At 43.9% G+C, this 23980-nt stretch overlaps 1 protein-coding gene across 4 annotated transcripts in view; it reads right to left on the reverse strand.

Annotated features, from left to right (window-relative positions):
• Positions 1 to 23980, reverse strand: part of CFAP47 (cilia and flagella associated protein 47) — a 548331-nt gene that overhangs the window by 187888 nt on the left and 336463 nt on the right. For all 4 annotated transcript variants that reach the window (XM_056556158.1, XM_056556159.1, XM_056556156.1 and 1 more), the window contains exon 52: positions 11096 to 11193. In XM_056556158.1, coding sequence (XP_056412133.1) covers positions 11096 to 11193 — 98 coding nt within the window. The remainder of the gene's footprint in view (positions 1 to 11095; positions 11194 to 23980) is intronic.

Genomic DNA, 23980 nt, shown 5'->3' on the forward strand with positions numbered 1-23980 from the left:
CTACAGGCAATGTACAATGTGATGTTCAGCTCACCTTCGATATATCAGTGCACAGATCGGCACCCGGTCTGGTGCTGACAGATACAAGGAAATAGCACACGATCAAGCACTTGGGAAAACTTGCAGCTTTATTGGAATTCACGAGGCTACAAACAGGTAAAAACGGTTCAAGGCAACATCAGACGCGTTTCAAGCGCATGCACGCTTTTCATCAGTGACATCATGCATTGCACAGGTGAGATCTTTTATACTCTGCCTGGAGGGTGTAACCTTGCAACTTTGCTATTCGAGGAGTACCTCCAGGGGGAGATCTCAATTTGAACAGTGCATGTTACAATGGTGTTAAAAACACATTAAAATAACATAGCATGTTCTACAGCACTAGCTACCATAAATCTTTAATTTAAAGTTTAAAATTCATCTTTTAATCTTAGGAATTGTGAGGCCCAAAGGTCTCCTCATGCTGTGGCGAGCTGTAGGCTGTGCCATTCAGCCACTATATGGTTTACTGATGCTGCTGATACCTAAAAATTTTTATGGTAGCATAAGCTACCATAAATCTTCAATTAAAATTTTAAAATTCATCTTTAAATCTTAGGCCCTATGGTCTCCTCATACTGCCGCGAGCTGCAGGCTGTGTCATTCAGCCACTATATGGTCTCCTCTTGCTGCCGCCAATTCCAAGCTGTCATTCTGCCAGATTATGGTCTCCTCATGCTGCTGCCACCTCTAGGCTCTGTCATTGTTAGTTCAAAGTAAACGCCGGGACATTAAACTTGGGAATCTAATATAAATCTTAAATTTAAAAAAATCTATGTAATCTTTTCAAGACTGAGGCCCTATGGTCGTCGCCGTCACATTACCTGTGGAATTATCACAAGAATCCAATGAAACAGCTTGGAGCGATAACAATGATTCATAACTGATTAAATGAAACATTCGCACTTTCATAGTCAGGGGGGCGCTAAGAGGGCAGGGCTGGAACATGTGGTATCTCGCCTGGCAGAGGACCACAGCTTGATTTTAAAATAAAAGTACAAGCCACTTCTAGCTTTATGCACCCACTTATTCAATGGCACAGAAGCTGAATGTGCTTCTGTCCAAGTTGCTTTTACTGCATTCCCTCCCTTTTCAAGTGGAGTATGGGGGGTGCACTGAGAGGCAGGGGCTAGAACAGGTGGTAGCTCACCTCGCAGTGCACCGCCAGCTCAATGCTCACCAGAATGGGTCATCAAAAAATGTAAATAAATTCAAATAAAATAAAATAAAAATTACATAAAAAATCTGCCACATCCAGACACTCTGCAATAGTGATTCTAATAGTGTTGCTTGTAATCTGCATGTCATACTGAATAACAATATTATTTGACCAACACAGCACATTCTCTATGCATGTTAGGACAAAGCAAAGTGTTCTACACCCCTATTGAGCTTCTCTGTAGGTCAGAAATAGCCGTTTTTAATAGTGATGCGCCGCAAATAAATTTGGACCGAAGCAAAAAAAAATCGGAATGGCGAATCGGCCAAATCAATTTTTCTAAAATTCACTCATCTCTATGTATCATATCAGAAAAAACACCCATAACACAAGCCTTCTGATTCTAGATTATAGCACTAATCCAAACAATTTAGAGAAATGTCAATACTGCTTTAAAGCGGACCTGTCAGCATGAAAACAGGGATGTGAAAAAGATTCTTGGCAGGATTCCGGGCATACGTTTTATATTACAGTAGTCCTCTCTATCAGCAGGTTAGACCAGCCTGTCTCCTCTTATTTACCACCCCTCTTAGCCTGCCTGCATCTGTAAATCCTATTGGATTCAGGACCACTAGATAAGGATTCTCAGCAATGACTGTTACGCCGAGCGCTCCGGGTCCCCGTTCCTCCCCGGAGCGCCCGCCTCATCTTCGTTGTTGCAGCGCCCCGGTCAGATCCACTGACCGGGTGCGCTGCGGTCCCGCCTTCAGCCGGGATGCGATTCGCGATGCGGATAGCGCCCGCTCGCGATGCGCACCCCGGCCCCCGTACCTGACTCGCTCTCCCTCGGTCCTGTCCCGGCGCGCGCGGCCCCGCTCCCTAGGGCGCGCGCGCGCCGGGTCTCTGCGATTTAAAGGGCCAGTGCACCAATGATGGTGCCTGGCCCAATCTTCCCAATTAGCTTAATTGGTAATCACCTGTGCACTTCCCTATATTACCTCACTTCCCTTGCACTCCCTTGCCGGATCTTGTTGCCTTAGTGCCTAGTGAAAGCGTTCCCTTGTCTGTTCCTAGCCCGTGTTCCTGACCTCCTGCCGTTGCCCCTGACTACGATCCTTGCTGCCTGCCTCGACCTTCTGCTACGTCCGACCTTGCTTCTGCCTACTCCCTTGTACCTCGCCTATCTTCAGTATCTTCAGCAGCCAGAGAGGTGAGCCGTTGCTAGTGGATACGACCTGGTCACTACCGCCGCAGCAAGACCATCCCGCTTTGCGGCGGGCTCTGGTGAAAACCTGTAGTGGCTTAGAACCGGTCCACTAGCGCGGTCCTCGCCATCCCTCTCTGGCACAGAGGATCCACTACCTGCCAGCCGGCATCGTGACAGTAGATCCGGCCATGGATCCCGCTGAAGTTCCTCTGCCAGTTGTCGCTGACCTCCCTACGCTGGTCGCCCAGCAAGCTCGTCAGATCGCCCAGCAGTCGCAACAGATCAACAGCTGGCATACTTGACCTCCGAGGCACTGCGTATTCAGTCACAGATACAGCAGCTGCAGCCGCAGATACAGCAACAGCTCCAGCTGCAACTACCATCTCCTCCGCCGGCTCCTGCAACTCCTCCGCAGCAACCGGTCCTTCCTAACCCCTGCTTGTCCCTGCCGGACAAATTTGGCGTAAAGATCGCCCAACGAGATCAACAGCTGGCATACTTGATCTCCGAGACACAGCGTCTTCAGTCACAGTTACAGCAGCTGCTGCCGCAGATACAGCAACTTCAGTCACAGCAGCTGCTGCCGCAGATACAGCAACTTCAGTCACAGCTACAGCTGCAACAACCATCTCCTCCGCCGGCTCCTGCAACTCCTCCGCAGCAACCAGCCGTTCTTAACCCCTGCTTGTCCCTGCCGGACAAGTTTGATGGGGACCGCAATGATTCTGCCACAGCCACAGTCCAGTCCTTCTTCGCTGAGGTCCGTGGTGTCTTCGAGGAGCCTGCCCGAGCTTCTTCTGCCGAGATTGCCCTGCTGAACCTGGAACAGGGTGTTTCTTCCGTTGGCGAGTACGCCATTCAGTTCCGTGCTCTTGCTTACGAGTTGTCCTGGAATAGTGAGGTTCTCTGCGCGACCTTTAAAAAAGGCCTATCCAGCAACATTAAAGATGTTCTGGCCGCACGAGAGACTCCTGCTGACCTACATGAACTCATTCATCTTGCCACTCGCATTGACATGCGTTCTTCCGGATGGCGTCCGGAGCTCCGCCTGGATATGGACTTTGTTCGCACGAAGCGTTTTTTCTCCCCGGCTCCTCTCTCCTCTGGTCCTCTGCAATCCGTTCCTGTGCTTCCCGCCGCGGAGGCTATGCAAGTTGACCGGTCTCGCTTGACACCTCTAGAGAGGACACGACGCCGCATGGAGAATCTTTGCCTGTACTATGCCGGTACCGAACACTTCCTGAAGGATTGTCCTATCCGTCCTCCCTGCCTGGAAAGACGTACGCTGACTCCGCACAAAGGTGACACAGTTCTTGATGTCAACTCTGCTTCTCCACGCCTTACTGTGCCTGTGCGGATATCTGCCTCTACCTTCTCCTTCTCTACTATGCTCTTCTTGGACTCCGGATCTGCAGGAAAATTTTTTTTGGCCTCTCTCATCAACAGGTTCTACGTTCCTGTGACCAGTCTCGCCAGACCCCTCTACATCTATTGTTTTTACAATAAAAGATTGGACTGTCTCGTACGTTTCCACACAGAACCCCTCCTAATTTGCATCGGACCTCATCACGGAAAAATTGAGTTTGTTTTCCTCAGGTTCTTTGGCCCCAAGAAGAGGGGGAGACCCAAGGGGGGGGGTACTGTTACGCCGAGCGCTCCGGGTCCCCGTTCCTCCCCGGAGCGCCCGCCTCATCTTCGTTGTTGCAGCGCCCCGGTCAGATCCACTGACCGGGTGCGCTGCGGTCCCGCCTTCAGCCGGGATGCGATTCGCGATGCGGATAGCGCCCGCTCGCGATGCGCACCCCGGCCCCCGTACCTGACTCGCTCTCCCTCGGTCCTGTCCCGGCGCGCGCGGCCCCGCTCCCTAGGGCGCGCGCGCGCCGGGTCTCTGCGATTTAAAGGGCCAGTGCACCAATGATGGTGCCTGGCCCAATCTTCCCAATTAGCTTAATTGGTAATCACCTGTGCACTTCCCTATATTACCTCACTTCCCTTGCACTCCCTTGCCGGATCTTGTTGCCTTAGTGCCTAGTGAAAGCGTTCCCTTGTCTGTTCCTAGCCCGTGTTCCTGACCTCCTGCCGTTGCCCCTGACTACGATCCTTGCTGCCTGCCTCGACCTTCTGCTACGTCCGACCTTGCTTCTGCCTACTCCCTTGTACCTCGCCTATCTTCAGTATCTTCAGCAGCCAGAGAGGTGAGCCGTTGCTAGTGGATACGACCTGGTCACTACCGCCGCAGCAAGACCATCCCGCTTTGCGGCGGGCTCTGGTGAAAACCTGTAGTGGCTTAGAACCGGTCCACTAGCGCGGTCCTCGCCATCCCTCTCTGGCACAGAGGATCCACTACCTGCCAGCCGGCATCGTGACAATGACTTTTCCTCCAAAACAATCACAGGAGTAGAAGGGCGCTGGACACACAAATAAGACTAGGAACATTTATTTGCCCATAATGCACCGTGTTTCACAGATAGAAAATAAAAGAAGTAATTGGTCAATAACAAAAGTTAATCTCAATACTTTGTTATATACCCTTTGTTGGCAATGACAAAGGTCAAACATTTTCTGTTAAGCCTTCACAAGGTTTTCACACACTGTTGCTGGTATTTTGGCCCATTCCTCCATGTAGATCTCATCTAGAGCAGTGATGTTTTGGGGCTGTTGCTGGGCAACACAGACTTTCAACTCTCTCCAAAGGTTTTCTATGGGGTTGAGATCTGGAGAATGGCTAGGCCACTCCAGGACCTTGAAATGCTTCTTACGAAGCCACTCCTTCGTTGCCCGGGTGGTGTGTTTCGGATCATTGTGATGCTGAAAGACCCAGCCACATTTCCTCTTCAATGCCCTTGCTGATGGAAGAAGAATTTCACTCAAAATCTCACGATACATGGCCCTATTTATTCTTTTCTTTACACGGATCAGTTGTCCTGGTCCCTTTGCTGTAAAAATGCCCCAAAGCATGATGTTTCAACCCCATGCTTCACAGTAGGTATGGTATTCTTTTGATGCAACTCAGCATTCTTTCTACTAAAGACGACAAGTTGAGTTTTTACCAAAAAGTTCTACTTTGTTTTCATCTGACCATATGACATTTTCCCAATCCTCTTCTGGATCCTCCAAATGTTCTCTAGCAAACTTCAGATGGGCCCGGCTGTACCGGCTTAAGCAGGGGTACACGTCTGGCACTGCATGATTTGAGTCCCTTGCGGCATAGTGTGTTAGGCTGGGTTCACATGACGTTTTTATCAATACGGGACCACACTGAGGGGAGCTAAAACCATGCGCTCCCATATCCCTGCCATATGCTGCCTGTATGTAATTCATTTTAATGAGCCGACCGGACTGAAACACTGACTCTGGTCGGCTCATTTTTGCCCCGGACCTCAAACCGGACCTCAAACCATGGTCGACTACGGTTTTAGGTGCAGTGGGAAAACTGCATACGGGGCAAAAATGAGCCAACCGGAGTCAGTGTTTCACTCCGGTCAGAATGAATTACATACGGACGGCATACGGCAGGGATACGGGAACACAAGGTTTTAGCTCCCCCCAGCCATATGTGGTCCCGTTTTGGTAAAAACGTGATGTGAACCCAGCCTTACTGATAGTAGCTTTTGTTACTTTGGTCCTAGCTCTCTGCAGGTCATTCACTAGGTCCCCCCGTGTGGTTCTGGGATTTTTGCTCACTGTTCTTGTGATCATTTTGACACCACATGGTGAGATCTTGCATGGAGGCCCAGATCAAGGGAAATTATCAGTGGTAGTGTATGCCTTCCATTCTCTAATAATTGCTCCTACAGTTGATTTATTCACACCGAGCTGCTTGCCTATTATAGATTTAGTCTTCCCAGCCTGGTGCAGGTCTACAATTTTGTTTCTGGTGTCCTTCGACAGCTCTTTTGTCTTGGCCATAGTGGAGTTTAGAGTGTGACTGTTTGAGGTTGTGGACAGGTGTCTTTTATACTGATAACAAGTTCAAACAGGCGCCATTAATACATGTAACGAGTGGGGGACAAAGGAGACTCGTAAAGAAGTTACAGGTCTGTGAGACTAAGAAATCTTTCTTGTTTGTAGGTGACCAAATACTTATTTTCCACCATAATTTGCAAATAAATTCTTTAAAAATCAGACAGTGATTCTATGCATTTTTTTTATCACTATGTCTCTCATGGTTGAGTTATACATATGATGAAAATTACAGGCCTCTCTCATCTTTTTAAGTGGAAGAACTTGCACAATTGGTGGCTGACTAAATACTTTTTTGCCCCACTGTATGTTATATCTATCACCTAGTGCTTGTGATGTGGATTACACGCTGTCAAGGGTTTTCCAAGCATGCCATGATAATGTATTGAATCATGAGAAATTGGGATTAATGGCATTTCCATAAAGGTAAGGGTGGACACATTTGTAATTCCGCTAGTGGCATAGACCTACATTTCAAAATATGTCCTTATATTTCCAAAATACGAAGTATAAAAACAAGTTGAAACAAGGTAAGCAAAGATACTAAGGTTGTAGTGCCCCCCAAAAAATTTTTGTTTCACTAAATTATCTAGACTTTTCTACATTCAGAAACAGAACAGACAAGAAGTAAGCTAAACAAAGATGTTTCAGTGCTGCAATATTATTTTAAGTGTTGTGATTTAATTCTTCTTTCACAAGGTAATTTCCGTGCCACAAAATATGAAATTGGTCTTCTACAAGTTTTGCTCACAGAAAATGTCAAGTCCTTTAATCCATTCTAATACCTAAAAGCAACCAGTATTAGTCTGTGCTATGCTTTTAATTGGAATCCAACCATTAAATGAAGCAGTGAGAGATGAACATGAAAATGTGATCTTCGCTGTAAATCTACAGTTCGCACCTTCCTAATTATAATGTAATATGTCACCTTTACATCCAACTCTGTGGGTTAAAAATGAAATATTGCTATAGTTACTTATGCAAATCTGGTCTGAATAAATGTAGGACAAAACACTAATGTATGAGATGTGATAGGTGTTAGAAGAAAATAATCACTTGCAAGGAGAAGTCAATGTTCTCAGTTATTTAGACGCTGAGCGAAAAAGTCTGATAAGAAAAAAAAATACAAGCAATAACATTAAACCCGCTGGGAAACTTGAAGTGATATTATAAAAAATACACAAAGTTAAGCAAGGTCAGCAACAGAGGAGAGAAGAAAACATGAAAAGTCAAGTATGGCAGCATACAATACACTGCTCAAAAAAATAAAGGGAACACTAAGATAACACATCCTAGATCTGAATGAATGAACTAATCATATGAAATACTTTCATCTTTACATAGTTGAATGTCCTGACAACAAAATCACACACAAATGATCCATGGAAACGAAATTTATCAACCCATGGAGGTCTGGATATGGAGTTACACTCAAAATCAAAGTGGAAAAACACACTACAGGCTGATCCAACTTTGATGTAATGTCCTTAAAACAAGTCAAATGAGGCTCAGTAGTGTGTGTGGCCTCCACGTGCCCGTATGACCTCTCTACTACACCTGGGCATGCTTCTGATGAGGTTGCAGATGGTCTGCTGAGGGATATCCTCCCAGACCTGGACTAAAGCATTTGCCATCTCCTGGACAGTCTGTGGTGCAACCCACGTTGGTGGATGGAGCGAGACATGATGTCCCAGATGTGCTCAATCGGATTCAGGTCTGGGGAATGGGAAGGCCAGTCAATAGCATCAATGCCTTCCTCTTGAGGGAACTGCTGACACACTCCAGCGAAATGAGGTCTAGCATTGTCTTTTATTAGGAGGAACCCAGGGCCAACCGCACCAGCATATGGCCTTACAAGGGGTCTGAGGATTGATTCTCGGTACCTAATCGCAGTCAGGTACCTTTGGCAAGCACATGGAGGGCTGTGCAGCCCCCCAAAGAAATGCCACACCATTACTGACCCACCGCAATACCGGTAATGCTGGAGGATGTTGCAGGCAGCAGAACGTTCTCCACGTCGTCTCCAGACCCAGTCACGTCTGTCACATGTGCTCAGTGTGAACCTGCTTTCATCTGTGAAGAGCACAGGATGCCAGTGGCAAATTTGCCAATCTTGGTGTTCTCTGGCAAATGCCAAAATGTAGTGCACAGTGTTGGGCTGTAAGCACAACCCCCACCTGTGGATGTCGGGCCACTCATACCACCCTCATGGAGTTTGTTTCTGACCGTTTGAGTGGACACATGCACATTTGTGGCCTGCTGGAGGTCATTTTGCAGGGCTCTGGCAGTGCTCCTCCTGCTACTCCTTGCACATAGGCGGGGGTAGCGGTCCTGCTGCTGGGTTGCTGCCCTCCTCCATCTCTCCTGATGTACTGGCCTGTCTCCTGGTAGCGCCTCCATGCTCTGGACACTATGCTGACAGACACAGCAAACCTTCTTGCCAAAGCTCGCATTGATGTTCCATCCTGGATGAGCTGCACTACCTGAGCCACTTGTGTGGGTTGTAGACTCCATCTCATGCTACCACTAGAGTGAAAGCACCGCCAGCATTAAAAAGTTACCAAAACATAAGCCAGGAAGAATAGGAACTGAGAAGTGATCTGTGGTCACCACCTTCAGAACCACTCCTTTATTAGGGGTGTCTTGCTTATTGCCTATAATTTCCACCTGTTGTCTGTTCCATTTGCACAACAGTGTGTGAAATTGATTGTCAATCAGTGTTGCTTCCTGAGTGGACAGTGTGATTTCACATAAGTGTGATTGACTTGGAGTTACATTGTGTTCTTTAAGTGTTCCCTTTTTTTTTTTAGCAGTGTATATACTTTATGTAGGTCACTTCAAGCAGGAAACATAAAATGTCTCATGTATCAAAAAGGTCTCAAAGAAAAAGTGGCTCTGTTGCTCATAGCCACCATTCAGATTCCATGTTGGATTTATTCCAGCGCAACTTAGAAAACTACAGCTGGGCTCCGAATGGTTGCTCTGAACATACATTTTAATACAGAAATATCAAGAGGATTGTGTACTTTTCTTTAGATACTGGACCATATTCACTAAGTAAGTTTCCATTTTCACTTTTTTTTTTTTCCCATCTCACTTGCTATTTGTTTTACCTCATTTACTATTTTGGTGCTCCTCCTTTAATACATTTGAGTCTTATTGCAGTGTAGAAAAAATATTATTTTCACTTTTTTTCGTTTGGTTTAAGTTGCGCCAAAAATATACACAAAAAATTATTTATTCAAGTTTTTAAATGTAGTGAAAAACTGACTTTGCCACAGAGCGCTCAGGGGGAAATAAAAAAAAAAAAAACAAAGAAAAACAATTTTTAATTTTTTTTTTTTTTTTAAATGTGCAAGGAATATGTAAATCTCTTTAAAAGGATGTACAACAACATTTGTCCACAAAAGTTATCAATAATTATACTGGACCAATGTAAAAAAAAAAAACTTCATTTTTCAAACCCAGTCAATTCTGGCCTTAAAGGGGTTGCCTCACATTGAAACCCTCTTTTAAATTGTAGCTAGCCTAGCAATCAGTATCAGTCTGTAGATTATTGAGCTGATCAGAGGAAATTATTCTGAGGACCTATCACTCACATGTATAGAACATCTATACAACCACTTACATGTATTGTTAACTTTGTTGTTAAGATTGCACATGCCGGACAAGCTGTAAAAATGTTAATGGGCCGCCTCCTTACTGTAAAGGGGTACTCCGGTTGATTACATTTTTTTTTAAATCAATTGGTGCCAGAAAGGTAAACATATTTGTAAATTACTTCTATTAAAAAGTCTTTACTCTTCCAGTACTTTTAAGCATCTGTATGCTGTAGAGGAAATTCTTTTCTATTTTAATTTCTTTTTTGTCTTTTCCACAGTGCTTTCTGCTGACACCTGATGCCCTTATTAGGAACTGTCCAGAGCAGCATAGGTTTGCTATGGGGATTTTCTCCTGCTCTGGACAGTTCCTGATACAGGCATCAGGTGTCAGCAGAGGGCACTGTGGACAAGATAAAAAAATAAATTCAAAAACTAAAAAGTACTGGAAGGGTAAAGCTTTTTTAATAGAAGTAATTTACAAATCTATTTAACTTTCTGGCACCAGTTGATTTAAAAAAAATGTTTCCACCTTAGTACCTCTTTTAGGGGAAAATTCATACGGTCGGATCTTCTGTAAGTTTCCTGCTACGGGTAAAAGACGTGGCAGATTTTCCACAGCAGAAAATCTGCAGCAGATTGCATTAACTTCGATTGGGTCTGCTGCTGATTTTCTGTTGTGCAAATTTTGCTGGGTAAAATCTGCCATTGAAAACCTACCTACTGCAGAAAGCTCTGCAAATATCTGCCTGTGAATACGGTAAATGCACAACAAATCTAGCAATTCTTCAATTTCCTTGAAACATTTGATCCCAGTCTGTTTAATATTTAAATTAAAGCAGATAAAGAGTGAGAGAGAGTGCGAGAGAGAGAGCGAGAGAGCAAGAAAGAGAGAGAAAGAGAGAGAAAGAGAGAGAGAGAGATCGAGAGATCAGATAGCATTTTCATGGTTCCCCCAAAGTCAGTGGACAACAAAGTAAGTTTTAAACAGAGTTGCTGTTGGTAATCATTTGTCCACCGTAGCTTAGAACCTCTGTCACGATCATGAGGTTACCCCTTGAAACTAAGGTTCTTTTTTTATGGTTATGCAGTATCTGGTTTTCATATTAGTACTGAATTGATACTTACAAAAACAGAACATGTCACATCAATGGTCCTTTCTGGTGGTGTAGGCGTACTGTTAATTTCAACCGTAAACCAAACCTTGTAGGGAGCAGATTTACTATCTAAAAAGAAGCAAACAGTAATTTAACAATAATATATAAATATGCAGACATATATATATACTGTACTGTATCTGCAGAGTGAGGGTAAGGGTCCTTTTATTAAACCACATATAAGTCATTTTGCACTTGCTGGAAGGACACTTTACACTGCCTAATTGTAAAGAGTAAAGGGCCGCAAAAAGGATTGCTCAAACCTTTGTGCAGCCATTCACCTACATTTTTGTTTGCAGAACATGCCCTATTTATACTGGCAGATGAGCTGCAGACAAATAAGGATTTTTCTATCCACATCAAAGATGCAAAGTTTGTTCGCTTTTTAATTGGCTGGTGGAACCGTTTTACACAGGGCAATAAAACAAATGTTTCGTCTTGCAGATTCTTGCAATGTGTAAAAGCACACGAAGAAAGTAAGGGAACATCCTGCAAGAATACAAACATTTTTGCATTACCTACAAAAAAATAAAAATAAATGATCATTGTAACTTAACTCCTTAAGGACTCAGCCCAAATATACCTTAAGGACCCGGCCATTTTTTGAACATCTGACCACTGTCACTTCAAGCATTAATAACTCTGGGATGCTTTTAACTTTCATTCTGATTCCGAGATTTTTTTTTCGTGACATATTCTACTTTATGTTAGTGGTAAAATTTTGTCGATACTTGTATCATTTCTTGGTGAAAAATTCCAAAATTTGATGAAAAAAATTGAATTTTTTTAACTTTGAAGCTCTCTGCTTATAAGGAAAATAGATAATCCAAATAAATTATACATTGATTCACATATACAATATATCTACTTTATGACTGCATCATAAAGTTTGCATGTTTTTACTTTTGGAAGACATCAGACGGCTTCAAAGTTCAGCAGCAATTTTCTAATTTTTCACAAAATTTTCAAAATCAGAATTTTTCAGGGACCAGTTCAGTTTTGAAGTGGATTTGAAGGGCCTTCTTATTAGAAACACCCCACAAATGACCCAATTATAAAAACTGCACCCCTCAAAGTATTCAAAATGACATTCAGTAAGTGTGTTAACCTTTTAGGTGTTTCACAGGAATAGCAGCAAAGTGAAGGAAAAGATTCAAAATCTTCATTTTTTACACTCGCATGTTCTTGTAGACCCAGTTTTTTTATTTTTACAAGTGGTAATAGGAGAAAAAGCCCCCAAAATTTGTAACCCAATTTCTCTCGAGTAAGGAAATACCTCATATGTGTATGTCAAGTGTTCGGCGGGCGCAGCAGAGGGCTCAGAAGGGAAGGAGCGACAATGGGATTTTGGAGAGTGAATTTTTCTGAAATGGTTTTTGGGGGGCATGTCACATTTAGAAAGCCCCTATGGTGCCAGAACAGCAGAAAATCCCACATGGCATACCATTTTGGAAACTACACCCCTCAAGGCATGTAACAAGGGGTCCAGTTAGCCTTAACACCCCACAGGTGTTTGACAACTTTTCGTTAAACTCGGATGTGTAAATGGAAAAAAAAAACTTTTCACACTAAAGTGCAGTTTTCCCTCCAAATTTACAATTTTTACAAATGGTAATGGGAGAAAATGCCCCCCCAAATGTGTAACCCCATCTCTTCTGAGTATGGAAATACCCCATGTTAGGATGTAAAATGCTTTGTGGGCAAACTACAATGCTCAGAAGAGAAGGAGTCACGTTTGGCTTTTAGAAAGCAACTTTTGCTGAAATGGTTTTTTGGGGGCATTTTGCATTTAGGAAGCCCCTGTGGTGCCAGAACAGCAAAAAAATACCCACATGGCATACTATTTTGGAAACTACACCCCTCAAGGAACGTAACAAGGGGTCCGCTGAGCCTTAACACCACACAGGTGTTTGACGACTTTTCGTTAAAGTTGGATGTGTAAATGAAAAAACATTTTTTTTTTTTTTTACTAAAATGCAGTTTTCCCCCTAAATTGTACATTTTTACAAGGGGTAATAGGAGAAAATGACCCCCAAAATTTGTAACCCCATTTCTTCTGAGTATGGAAATACCCCATGTAAGGACGTAAAATGCTCTGCTGGCGAACTACAATGCTCAGAAGAGGAGGAGCGCCATTGAGCTTTTGGAAAGAGAACTCGTTTGGAATGGTAGTCAGGGGCCATGTGCGTTTACAAAGCCCCCCGTGGTGCCAAAACAGTGGACCCCCCACATGTGACCCCATTTTGGAAACTAAACCCCTCACAGAATTTAATAAGGGGTGCAGTGAGTATTTACACCCCACTGGCGTTTGACAGATCTTTGGAACAGTGGGCTGTGCAAATGAAAAATTTGGGGGCTTTGTAAACACATGTGGCCTTCAATTCCGGACAAATTTTCTCTTCAAAATCCCAATGGCGCTACTTCTCTTCTGAGCATTGTAGTTCGCCTGCAAAGCACTTTAAATTCACATATAGGGTATATTCTTACTCAGAAGAGATGGGGTTAAAAATTTGGGGGGGCTTTTTTCCTATTTTCCCTTGTGAAAATGAAAAATTTAGGGTAACACCAGCATTTTAGTGAAAAAATATTTTTTTTTCATTTTCCCATCCAACTTTAATGAAAATTCGTCAAACACCTGTGGGGTGTTAAGGCTCACTATACCCCTTGTCATGTTCCGTGAGGGGTGTAGTTTCCAAAATGGGGTCACATGTGGGTATTTATTTTTTTTGCGTTTGTCAGAACCGCTGTAAAATCAGCCACCCCTGTGCAAATCACCAATTTAGGCCTCAAATGTACTCGAATTCCTGAGCATTGTTGTGCGTCCGCAGAGCATTTTGCGCTTACATATGGGGTATTTCCGTACTCAGGAGAAATTACGTTACAAATTTTGGGGGTCTTTTTTTCCTTTTACCGCTTGTGACAATAAAAAGTATGGGGCAACACCAGCATGTTAGTGTAATTTTTTTTATTTTTTTACACTAACAGGCTAGTGTAGCCCCCAACTTTTCCTTTCACAAGCGGTAAAAGGAAAAAAAAGACCCCCAAAATTTGTAGTGCAATTTCTTCCGAGTACAGACATACCCCATATGTGGCCCTAAACTGTTTCCTTGAAATACGACAGGGCTCCAAAGTGAGAGAGCGCCATGCGCATTTGAGGACTAAATTAGGGATTGCATAGAGGTGGACATAGGGGTATTCTACGCCAGTGATTCCCAAACAGGGTGCCTCCAGCTGTTGCTAAACTCCCAGCATGCCTGGACAGTCAGTGGCATGCTGGGAGGCTCCGGAGGCAACAGCTGGAGGCTCCGTTTTGGAAACACTGCCGTACAAGACGTTTTTAATTTTTATTGGGGGGGGGGGGCAGTGTAAGGGGGTGTATATGTAGTATTTTACTCTTTATTATGTGTTAGTGTAGTGTAGTGTTTTAGGGTACTTTCGCACTGTCAGGTTACGGTGAGTTTCCCGGTAGGAGTTTGCGCTGCGGCGAAAAATTTGCCGCAGCCCAAACTTGAAGCAGGAAATTTACTGTAAACCTGTCCGTGTGAATGTACCCTGTACATTCACATGGGGCGTCAAACCTACATCTGTTTCAAAACTACAACTCCCAGCATGTATTGACAGACCATGCATGCTGGGTGTTGTACTTTTGCAACAGCTGGAGGCTCACTGGTTGGAAAACCTTCAGTTAGGTTCTGTTACCTAACTCAGTATTTACCAACCAGTGTGCCTCCAGCTGTTGCAAAACTACAACTCCCAGCATGACTAATCACCGAAGGGCATGCTAGGAGATGTAGTTATGTAACAGCTGGAGGTACCCAACTACAACTCCCAGCATGCCGAGACAGCTGTTTGCTGTCTGGGCATGCTGGGATTTGCAGTTTTGCAACATCTGGAGGGCTACAGTTTTTAGACCAGTGCACAGTGATCTCCAAACTGTGGACCTCCAGATGTTGCAAAACTACCAGCATGCCCAGACAACAAACAGCTATGTGGGCATGCTAGGAGTTGTAGTTTTGCAAGATCTGGAGGGATATAGTTTAGAGATCACTGTATAGTGGTCTCAAACTGCAGCCCTCGGCTGTTGCAAAACTACATATTCCAGACTGCCCAAAGAGCTGTCTGGGCATGCTGGGAGTTGTAGTTTTGCAACATCTGGAAGGCTACAGTTTAGAGACCACAGTCTCAGACTGTAGCCCTCCAGATCAACTTACCGGCTTCCGTAGGATCCCGGGAGCCGTCCTCTTCTGACGCACGTCACGCCGCCCGCCTATAACCGTCGCCGCAGCCTCCGGATCAGTAAGTGGACGTCGGCGCCCGGTCCCCTTCGGTTCCCCGTTCTGCCCCGCCTATTGTGGGTGAGCAGGACGGGGAAAACGAAAGTTAACCCCCCTGCGCCTGGTCTGCTATTGGTCGTCGCCTATGACGATCAATAGCAGACCAATAGCAGGGATAGGAGGGGTGGCACCCCTGCCACCTCACTCCTATGCCTACAGGGGGATCGTGGGTGTCTTAGAAAACCGCGATCCCCCTTATATTCCGGGTCACCATAGACCTGTATGACCCGGAATCGGTGCAAATCGCAAGTGTGAATTATCTTGCGATTTGCGCCGATTGGCGACCGGTGGGGGTGGGGGGGGGTCCGGCGCGCGGCGGGGACCGAAATTCCCACGGCTTTAAGTACCAGGACGTCGAGGCGTATCCATACGCCCTAGGTCCTTAAGTGGTTAAAGGGGTACTCCGTCCCTAGACATCTTATCCCCAATCTGAAGGATAGGAAATAAGATGTCTAATTGTGGGGGTCCAGTTGCTGGTATTCCTGTGACCTCCGTACCGGCAACATATTGTTCAGAATGCTGCGTTCGGACGGCAGTGGTTGTGATGCCACGCCCTCTCATTATGTCATGTCACGCCTCCCCCCTTCTTGTCCATAGACATGAATGGAGGGGGCGTGACATCACAAGGGGGCGTGAGGTGTCATCACGACCACGGCCGACCTAACCTAGCACCGGAGGGAAACTATGCCGGACGCCTGATATATGTGAACCCAGCCTTATACTGAGAGGCCCTCATTTACTAAGAGTTTCTTTGTGGGTTTTAATTCCCTACAATTTATTTTCCACGGTATTTACTAAGGTTTCCCTACATTTTCCACTTTTCCCTACACTTTGCATTTTTTACACATGCTCTGATCTGTAGGGTTTTCCTCATCTCAAATCCACCACATTTCATGTGGAAACCATAGTAAATATGTTGCTGTTTTTTTTAAATGTCGGGAACTGCCCCTTTCGGAGACCAAGCCCCCTTTTCCCGGCGGTCATGCCCCTTTTTCGGGTTTTCTCAGCAAAATGGAGAGTAAGGCTGGGTTCACATCACGTTTTCTGCCATACGGGAGCGCATACGGCAGAGGATAGCTAAAACCTCGCTCTCCCGCATGCCTTTCTATGCACTCCCGTATGTAATTCATTTCAAGTGTGAAATGTTCGGTCCAGTTGGCTCATTTTTGCGTCATATCCGCTTTTACAACTAGCCCTAAAACCGTGGTTGACCACAGTTTTAGGTCTGGGGAAAAAGTGCATACGGTGCAAAAATGAGCCGACCGGAAATTAAAGGGGTTCTCTGGTGCTTATACATCTTTTCCCCTATCCTGATAGATGTCACGCCCCCTCCTGTAGGCTTGCATTGAGGGGCGGAGCGTGACGTCACACGGGGCCGGAGGCGTGACGTCACACGCCGCCGGCCCGATGGTCGCCTGTAATCAGTCCCGGAGCGAACACGCTCTGGGGACTGATTACAAACGGGGTGCCGCGTGCATGATCCCGGGGGTCCCCAGCGGCGGGACCCCCGCGATCAGGCATCTTATCCCCTATCCTTTGGATAGGGGAAAAGATGTGTAAGCACCGGAGAACCCCTTTAACATCAAGGGACACATATATGGGATTGTTAAAAAGATGCAAACACATAAAAAAAGAAGCATATAAAGCATTGCTAAAAAAAAAAAAAAAATACAAACCCATTAAGGATTATCTATAAAACGGTAAAAAAAAAAAAAAAAAACACACATCCAGACATATTCCAATGCCCCCTCAAAAATGGCTTTCTTTTCATAAGTTTTCTGGCAACAGTTCTCTGGAACAAAGTGTTTAAATGATGCAGTATAAAGCAGTTACTAGCATTCTGAACTTTTGAACTTAATACCATGAAAATAAATGTACTAAGATAGCTATGAAGATTTAGGTGTTTGGAATTAAAGAAGAAAATAGTTTAATAATGCAGAACCCTTAAATGCACTACAACAGGCCGTAAGCAGCTCGTAATGAATAACTAAAGGCAATAAGCATGGAAAGAGAATTGTTGTGAGAGTAACCATTCTTTACTAGATATGTGGTAATAAGCAAGGCCTGAATAAGCAACGTTACTTATTTACAATCTCAGCAGAACAAAAAGGCCAACCGTATCTGTAAATGTGGACATGCAGAAGAAATAAATAGTTGGAAGGATAATAATTTAATAATGTTATATATTACAGCTATTCTCCCAGACAGTTCCCGAGAACAAAATTGCTGGACTTAACTATTAAATCACATCTCCATGACATTGTTTATTGGCCAAGTTACATGATTAAACAGCTAATAACAACCCTCCTGCACATCAAGCAATATATAAACGAAGAAACTGTAAAGTGCGACTTGCAAAGAACTGCAATTAAGCCAAAAGAGATCTCCAATAAATGTCAAACAAATGATTTCCATGTATTATGGCCATGCTTAATGGATCTGTAATTGTATTCCAAACTTCCTGTGATATATTGACACCAAAAGCAAAGGTCAAACATCTTATTCTAGTCATATAAAGGAATGCAGGTTAATATATGGACACAGTAACTCATCAGGCAATTGGTAATTATTTGTTCAAAGAAAAGGTGTAAAAATGCTAATCTTACCAATAAAAAACGTTGCTGTTTCAATGATCAAACAGCGCTCTATCACCTATTGTCCATTAAAATAGTGAAAATTCACGGTACTTGCAGTTCATGAGCTAATTCTTACATAAACAAGCATAAGTCAGTTTTCCAGATTCTATTGTTTTATGCCACTGAAGTAACATATAGGCTATGTTCACACAGGTTTTTTTTGGGCATGTTTCATTTGTAAAAACCCATCCTTAAAATCTGCAGTTTTTAACATTAATGTGCGCTATGTAAGTCTATAGAGAAAATACAACATTGTTTTTTACAGCTGCGTTAATATGTAGCGTGTTATTTATTTAGCAGACTGTAAAAATTCAGCAGTATATTTACATATTATTTGCACAACTTCTTGCCCTTAGGCTTACCTAGAGCACAATAATGTTAAAAATGCGGCCACAATTTGTCCAGGATTTTGCGGACGCATTTTTACATACGAAATACGCCTGAAAAAACACTGTGCCATATAGCATATCTTAAAGAGCTTATCCAGGAATAAAAAAATTAAAAAAGAGCTAACTTCTTTAAAAAAGACACAAAAAAACAGTACCACACCTATTCTCAGGTTGTGTGTAGTATATCAACATGGTCCCATTTGCTTTAATGGAACTAAGTTGCAATGTCACACACAACCTGCATACAGACGTGGTGCAGTTTTCGGAAGACAGTTTATTCTAATCCTGGATAACCCATTTAACATGATTAAGCTGTAATTTAAATAGGTAGCCTACTGTCTAAATAGTCTACAATTATTTTTTATTATTATTATTACTGTTGCTCGCGAATATTCCCAATGTGAATTTTATTAGCAAATATCGCATATTCGCGAATTCGCGAATATTCGCGAATATAGCACAATATATTCGTAATTACGAATATTCGTTTTTATTTTATTTTTTTGTAATTTTTTTTTTGTTCACAGTACACATCACAGTGATCATCCCTCTCTGCTTCCAGCTTGTGTGGTGTAAAGAAGGCTCTAATACTATTGTGTGAGACTGGCGTGCGAATTTTCGCATATGCAAATTTTCGCATTTGCGAATTTTCGCTTATGCTAATTTTGGTTTATGCTAATTTTCGCATACGTAAATTTTCGCATATGCGAAAAATAAACCGCGGATATTACGAATATGCGAATTTAGCGAATATATGACGAATATTCGTCCATATATTCGCAAAATATCGCAAATTCGAATATGGCCTATGCCGCTCAACACTAATTATTATAATAGTTGTTGTCGTTATTACTACACTTGCACAAACTTCTGATGGGCAGTGCCAAGCTTGAGAAGGCTTGACAATGTTTAAACTGCAGAAAAATTCAATACAGAGTACTAAAGGAATTTTCCACTATGAGGCAACTTTAGTACTTACCTGCCAGACAGTAATGGACATGCTTAGGAAGGATCCGTGCTTGTTTTGGGGCTATATGGCTGTGTTGTGAGTCCACCATAATGCTGCTGTTTTTTTTGTGAAATGGCTATTTCCTGTTGGAGTTTCCTCCCTCCAACTACAAGTCCCAGGATCCCTTGTTTGTAAGTGTGAGGTCACTTTTCTCCCTACCACACATCAGTCACCTGACCCTTTGGAGTACAGCTGAGGTGTGCATGCTACATTTTCCTGGAGCGCTGTAGAAAATGATCTTCCTCCCACCCAGCGGTCCCTCCACCCACTGAAGCTTAGACTGGCTCCCTTTTAACACTTAATCAGCACTCATTTTGTATGCTGCTAAAAATGAACATCAGGAGCAAACATCACATAAGATGGCAAGACCAGCCATCAAACACAGGTATATACACTATATTATTGACTGTAGCACAGTCAAATAAAAAAAAATCCTGGAATATCCTTTTAACCCCTTAGGGACCCTTGACGTACGCGTACGTCATGACAACCTGGTACTTAAGGACCCATGATGTACGCGTACGTCATGGACAATTCCGGCCCCTGCCGCGTGCCGGGCGGGGATCGGAAGTGGATGCCTGCTGAAATGCTTCAGCAGGCATCCAGGGCAAACGCCGAGGGGGGCCATGTAGGCCCCCCATGTTGGCGATCGTCGCAAATCGCAAGGTAAATCGCCACTGCGATCTGCGGTGATACCAAGCTGATCGGGTCTCTGGGACCCGACCGCCCGGTAATTTTGCATGATCCCAGTTGTCACAGACAGCCAGGACCATGCTGAGGGCAAGGAGCGAGGTGACAAGCCTGCCACCTCCTCCTATCCCCTGCGATCTGTCGGTTAGCTAACCGACCAATCGCAGGGGGGGGGGGTTACTTCCTCCCGCCCTGCCCGGCCCCTGGAAGTCCGGAGAGGACGGGAGGAAGAACGGAGGATGCGGCGGGGGACGGGGGAGTGCTGGGGACCGGCCCCGGTACTTACCTCATCCCTGAAGACCCGGACCCCGGCGATGAAGACAGCGGTGGCGGCAACAGGTGAGTTCCTCTTCAGCCGCGGTCGGGCCCTTTACAGCAATGCACGTCGCCGTAAAGCGACATGCATTACTGTAATGGGACCCTGTATACTACAACTCCCAGCATGCCCAGACAGCCCTTGGCATCCAGGCATGCTGGGAGTTGCAGTTTTGCAACATCTGGAGGTCCACAGTTTGGAGACCACTGTGCCCTTCCAGATGTTGCAAAACTACACATCCTCAGCATGCCCTTACTGTCCAGGCATGCTGGGAGTTGTAGTTCTGTAACATCTGGCCCTTTAGATGTTGCAGAACTACAACTTCCAGCATGCCTGGACAGTTTTGGCATACTGGGAGTTGTAGCTTTGCAACATCTGGAAGGGCACAGATTGGGAACCACTGTATTAGTGGTCTGCAAACTGTAGTCCTCCAGATGTTGCAAAACTACAACTCCAAGCCTGCTGGGAGTTGTAGTTCGGCAACATCTGGCTCTAAAGATGTTGCCGAACTACTACTTCCAGCATGCCTGAGAAAGTTTGGGAGTAGTGGTTTTGCAACAACTGGAGGCACACTGGTTGGGAAACATTGTCTGTTTCCTAACTCAGTGTTTCCCAACCCGTGTGCCTCCAGCTGTTACAAAACTAAAACTACCAGCATGCACTGATAGACTGTGCATGCTGGGAGTTGTAGTTTTGCAACAGCTGGAGGTCCCCCCCCTGTGAATGTACAGGGTACATTCACATCGGCAGGGGGCTTACAGTGAGTATTACGCTGCAAGTTTGCAATGCAGCAAATTTTGCGCGGCAGCTCAAACTCGCAGCGAGAAACTCGCTGTAACCCCCCGCCCGTATGACTTTACCCTAAAAACACTACACTACACTAACACAAAATAAAATAAAAAGTAAAAAACACTACATATACACATACCCCTACACAGCACCCCCTCCCCAATAAAAATGAAAAACGTCTGGTACGCCACTGTTTCCAAAATGGAGCTTCCAGCTGTTGCAAAACAGCCGTTGACTGTCCAAGCATGCTGGGAGTTTTGCAACAGCTGGAAGCACCCTGTTTGGGAATCACTGGCATAGAATACCCCTATGTCCACCCCTATGCAAATCCCTAATTCAGGCCTCAAATGCGCATGGCGCTCTCACTTTGGAGCCCTGTCGTATTTCAAGGCAGCAGTTTAGGGTCACACATGGGGTATCACCGTACTCGGGAGAAATTGCCTAACAAATTTTGGGGGGCTTTTTCTCCTTTAACCCCTTATGAAAATTTGAAGTTGGGGTCTACACCAGCATGTTAGTGTAAAAAAACATAATTTTTTACACTAACATGCTGGTGTTGCCCTATACTTTTCATTTTGACAAGAGGTAAAAGTGAAAAAGCCCCCTAAAATTTGTAATGCAATTTCTCCTGACTCCGGAGATACCCCATATGTGGGCGCAAAGTGCTCTGGGGGTGCACAACAAGGCCCAGAAGGGAGAGTGCACCATGTACATTTGAGGTGATTTGCACAGGGGTGGCTGATTGTTACAGCGGTTTTGACAAACGCAAAAAAAAAAAAAAACACATGTGACCCAATTTCAGAAACTAAACCCCTCACGGAATGTAATGAGGGGTGCAGTAAGAATTTACCCCCCACTAGTGTCTGACAGATCTTTGGAACAGTGGGCTGTGCAAATTAAAAATTTCGTACAGCCCACTGTTCCAAAGATCTGACAGACACCAGTGGGGGGTATTAAGGCTCACTTTATTCCTTGTTACGTTCCTCAAGGGGTCTAGTTTCCAAAATGGTATGCCATGTGGGTATTTTTTGCTGTCCTGGCACCATAGGGTCTTCCTAAATGCGACATGCCCCCGAGCAAAATTTGCTCTCAAAAAGCCAAATATGACTCCTCTTCTGAGCATTGTAGTTCGCCCGTAGTGCTCTTCAGGTCAACTTATGGGGTACTTCCATACTCAGAAGAGATGGGGTTACAAATTTTGGTGGGTATTTTCTGCAATTAACAATTGCAAAAATGTGAAATTTGGGGGGAAACACACATTTTAGTGACATTTTTTTTTTCACATATGCAAAAGTCGTGAAACACCTGTGGGGTATTAAGGCTGACTTTATTCCTTGTTACGTTCCTCAAGGGGTCTAGTTTCCAAAATGGTATGCCATGTGTTTTTTTTTTTTTTTTTTTGCTGTTCTGGCACCATAGGGGCTTCCTAAATGCAACATGCCCCCCAAAAACCATTTCAGAAAAACGTACTCTCCAAAATCCCCTTGTCGCACCTTCGCTTCTGAGCCCTCTACTGTGCCCGCCGAACAATTTACATAGACATATGAGGTATGTGCTTACTCGAGAGAAATTGGGCTACAAATATAAGTATACATTTTCTCCTTTTACCCCTTGTAAAAAATAAAAAATTGGGTCTACAAGAACATGCGAGTGTAAAAAATGAAGATTGTGAATTTTCTCCTTCACTTTGCTGCTATTCCTGTGAAACACCTAAAGGGTTAAAACACTTACTGAATGTCATTTTGAATACTTTGGGGGGTGCAGTTTTTATAATGTTGTCATTTGTGGGGTATTTCTAAGATGAAGACCCTTCAAATCCACTTCAAACCTGAACTGGTCCCTGAAAAATTGTGAGTTTGGAAATTTTGTGAAAAATTTGAAAATTGCTGCTGAACTTTGAAGCCCTCTGGTGTCTTCCAAAAGTAAAAACACGTCAATTTTATGATGCAAACATAAAGTGGACATATTGTATATGTGAATAAAAAACTAAATTATTTGGAATATCCATTTTCCTTACAAGCAGAGAGCTTCAAAGTTAGAAAAATGCAAAATTTTCAAATTTTTCATCAAATTTTGGGATTTTTCACCAAGAAAGGATGCAAGTATCGACAAAATTTTACCACTATGTTTAAGTAGAATATGTCACGAAAAAACTATCTCGGAATCAGAATGATAAGTAAAAGCATTCCAGAGTTATTAATGTTTAAAGTGACGGTGGTCAGATGTGCAAAAAATGGCCGTGTCCTAAGGTGTAAAATGGCTGGTTCCTTAAGGGGTTAAAAGGGTTATTTAATTTTATGAATATCATACTGAGAAATTTGTGGAATTCCCATCTTAGATATTTATGGCGTACCCACAGGATATACTTTGAATTTATTTCAGATGGGGGTCCCACCTTTGCAAAAAGCCACGGGTGTGTGTAGTCATCACTCTTCTCATTCTCTGGCTAAAAGGAGCGGACTCCACACTAGAATATGTTTTAGTCAGTTTACTATGATGAGGCTTTTCTAAGAATAAAAAGAAATCCTTTCACATAGTGGTGATTGGGTTTTCGTAAATGTTATCCTTGCAATGTTTCATAGATTATAGACCATACTGTATTTTGTCCTTCCACATTTTTTAATCCCAATTTTATGTTTTTGAAATAAATGTGGAAAACAAGGTCTAAAAATTATCATTTTGCCAATATACCC

This window comes from Hyla sarda, chromosome 2, assembly GCF_029499605.1.
Source record: "Hyla sarda isolate aHylSar1 chromosome 2, aHylSar1.hap1, whole genome shotgun sequence".
Lineage (NCBI taxonomy): Eukaryota > Metazoa > Chordata > Amphibia > Anura > Hylidae > Hyla > Hyla sarda.